Genomic DNA, 2,340 nt, shown 5'->3' with positions numbered 1-2,340 from the left:
TATTTTATAGTCTTTGAGTTTTCCTAAAATATTATGATACTGATGTTCTCAGTAATGTTCTATATATGATTATGATGTTTACAATAGGACACTCAGCAAAATTTGGCAGCTACACCATTATGCACATGGAAACCAACAAAATTCTGCATCTTCAACTAGTTCAGGTTAGTAATTAAGCATTTAAAAAAATTATTTACATTTTCTTTTATCTGTTATTGTTTATACTCTACTCTGTTTATACATTTGAAATGTTGTGTACCCAACAACAGAGCAACGAGGTTGGTGGAAGTTATCATATGGAAAAGGAGGGATTGAAGCGTTGTCTCGATAAGCTCGAGTCTAATGGTTTAGCTGTTGACTACATCGTTACCGATCGCCATCCGCAGATTCAGAAGTACCTGAGGGACCGCAATATCACTCAGTTCTATGACGTGTGGCACTTTGAGAAAGGTAATTATTTATCTTTGTATTATTAATTGATTCTTATTCAGTTAATTGTTCAACCTAACATGTACATTTTTATTTTTGTGGTAATTTGATTATCTTGAAATAATGATTGTACAACCAAGCTTTTACTTTGTACAGGTTTATCTAAGAAACTTGTCAAACTTTCAAAAATGAAGGACTGTGAGGTGCTGAAAAAATGGTTGCACAGCATCAAAAACCATGTTTACTGGAGTGCGATTTCCTCTGAGTCTGGGCCAGAAAAGGTGGCGAAGTGGAATTCACTGCAGAACCACATCCAAAATGTACATGTTCATGAGAACCACCTCTTCCCCAAGTGTGAACACCCAGACAAAGTTTCCAGGGATCCAAAAAAATGGATCCAACCAGGTATGACTGTATAGAGAGACAAATGACAATAAAATGACAGTAAACTAGTAAAATTTTGAGATTTTCTTCATATTTTATCTGTTTGGTTACAGGATCAATAGCGCTCCATAAAGTGGAAAAGCTATTATACAACAAGAGAGTTCTCAAGGATATAGAAAAGCTCAGCCACAACTTTCAGACATCATCACTGGAGGCTTTCCACAGTCTGATTTTGCGTTTTGCCCCAAAGAACGTGATTTTCCCTTTCATAGGAATGTTGTGCAGGTAATAATCTTTGACATATTCAGTAATATTTATAAGCATTGTTTCTAACAATTGTTATGGAAATGTTTTTTTTATTCATTATTTTATTAATATTAATGATCTTTCCCTATAATAAATAATGTTCTTTCCTAATAAGGAAGAAAAAGGTTAAATAGGTTAGGAGCCTTGCCTGTGGCCCTACAGTATGTTATCTATGTTATGAGTAGCAGAGATATGAAGAGCTATTAAGCCTCCCATCTTGGCCAGAACTCTCACATTCTCTTGACTGACTGTGCGACTGTGAGCCTTTCTTGCAAGAAAGAAACCATTATAATCATTGATTGAACATTTGTCTCTTATTCTGAATTGTTTGTTTATTTGTCACAACACAGTCTACTAATCTTCATATTTTATGGATTGTGCACTGATTACAGGCTGTATCTTGCAGCAATGCACTATAATGAAAATGCTAACCGTGAGCAGGCAACAACAACTGAAGGACAGGCTGTGTATAAGATCGTTTTTCCAAAGTCCAAAAAAGGGGAATGCACAGCAAAGCCAGTGAAAATAGAACCAACATACAGTAAGTTTGTTTTATTAACAATAATATATAAAAAAAGCTATAATAAAATAAATATAAGCTTACAAAAAATATTTATAAATATTACACAAATGTTAATTATAAAACAAAGGTAGATTATTTATCAGTAATTATGTAAAACCATAGAGTGACTCAGTATTCTGTTTTTTACAGACTATGTGGATGACCTTATGAGCCTTCTGTTACATAAAGTCTTTGTGGACCCCAAGCCATATGCGGAAGAGCTGCATGCAATCCCCATTCCACCTCCTCTGTCATCACAGTATGAAAAACCTTCCAAAGAAGAGGTGATTGCCCAGCGTGTGTCACGATTCAGTCGAGGGGTGGCCGGAACCCAACATACTGTCCCGCTGGATCAGGAAACTGTAGACGGATCCGGTTAACAACACATGAGGGGATGACAACCCTCACACTACGTCCTAGGTAGCCCCAGCACCAGCTGACAAAGCTGCGATAGGCCAGATAACGGAAACGCCTATGACAGGAATAGAAAACCTCAATATTGTGTATAAAACCAGTGGTATATTGGAAACATGTATATGTGATGTGAAAATATGTTTGATAAAAATGTATATTTTGATTAGTTTTTGTCTTTGAATAACTATATAGTAAATATAAATGTGTAAATATATATATTTTGTATCTATTGTCTTTTATTTATG

At 35.2% G+C, this 2,340-nt stretch overlaps 1 protein-coding gene across 5 annotated transcripts; it reads left to right on the top strand.

Moving 5' to 3' along the window:
- Window positions 1–578: 578 nt before the first annotated feature.
- Window positions 579–2,061, top strand: LOC132154266 (uncharacterized). Of its 5 annotated transcripts, none has more exons than XM_059562832.1 (5): window positions 584–834; window positions 927–1,098; window positions 1,512–1,571; window positions 1,629–1,660; window positions 1,871–2,061. In XM_059562832.1, the coding sequence occupies exons 1-5, from the start codon at window positions 618–620 to the stop codon at window positions 2,059–2,061; spliced, it is 672 nt and encodes a 223-aa protein (XP_059418815.1). In that variant the 5' UTR covers window positions 584–617. The 5 variants fall into 5 exon arrangements, 4 of the variants coding, with proteins under 4 accessions (XP_059418815.1, XP_059418814.1, XP_059418813.1 ...); XM_059562831.1 differs by having other exon boundaries at window positions 1,832–2,061; XR_009437134.1 differs by having other exon boundaries at window positions 579–834; window positions 1,526–1,660; window positions 1,832–1,971.
- Window positions 2,062–2,340: the final 279 nt, after the last annotated feature.

This window comes from Carassius carassius, chromosome 12, assembly GCF_963082965.1.
Source record: "Carassius carassius chromosome 12, fCarCar2.1, whole genome shotgun sequence".
Classification (NCBI taxonomy): Eukaryota; Metazoa; Chordata; class Actinopteri; order Cypriniformes; family Cyprinidae; genus Carassius; species Carassius carassius.
The sequence above is the reverse complement of the archived record's forward strand: the minus strand, read 5'-3'. Positions and strand labels throughout refer to the sequence as shown.

Excerpts from the sequence above, each read along its gene's own strand:
- LOC132154266 (XM_059562829.1), top strand. The coding sequence starts at position 618 with ATGAAGGACTGTGAGGTGCTGAAAAAATGGTTGCACAGCATCAAAAAC. Across the intron at positions 1,099-1,511 it reads TTCATAGGAATGTTGTGCAG|GCTGTATCTTGCAGCAATGC; the intron begins GTAATAATCTTT and ends CACTGATTACAG. Across the intron at positions 1,661-1,831 it reads GAAAATAGAACCAACATACA|ACTATGTGGATGACCTTATG; the intron begins GTAAGTTTGTTT and ends TGTTTTTTACAG.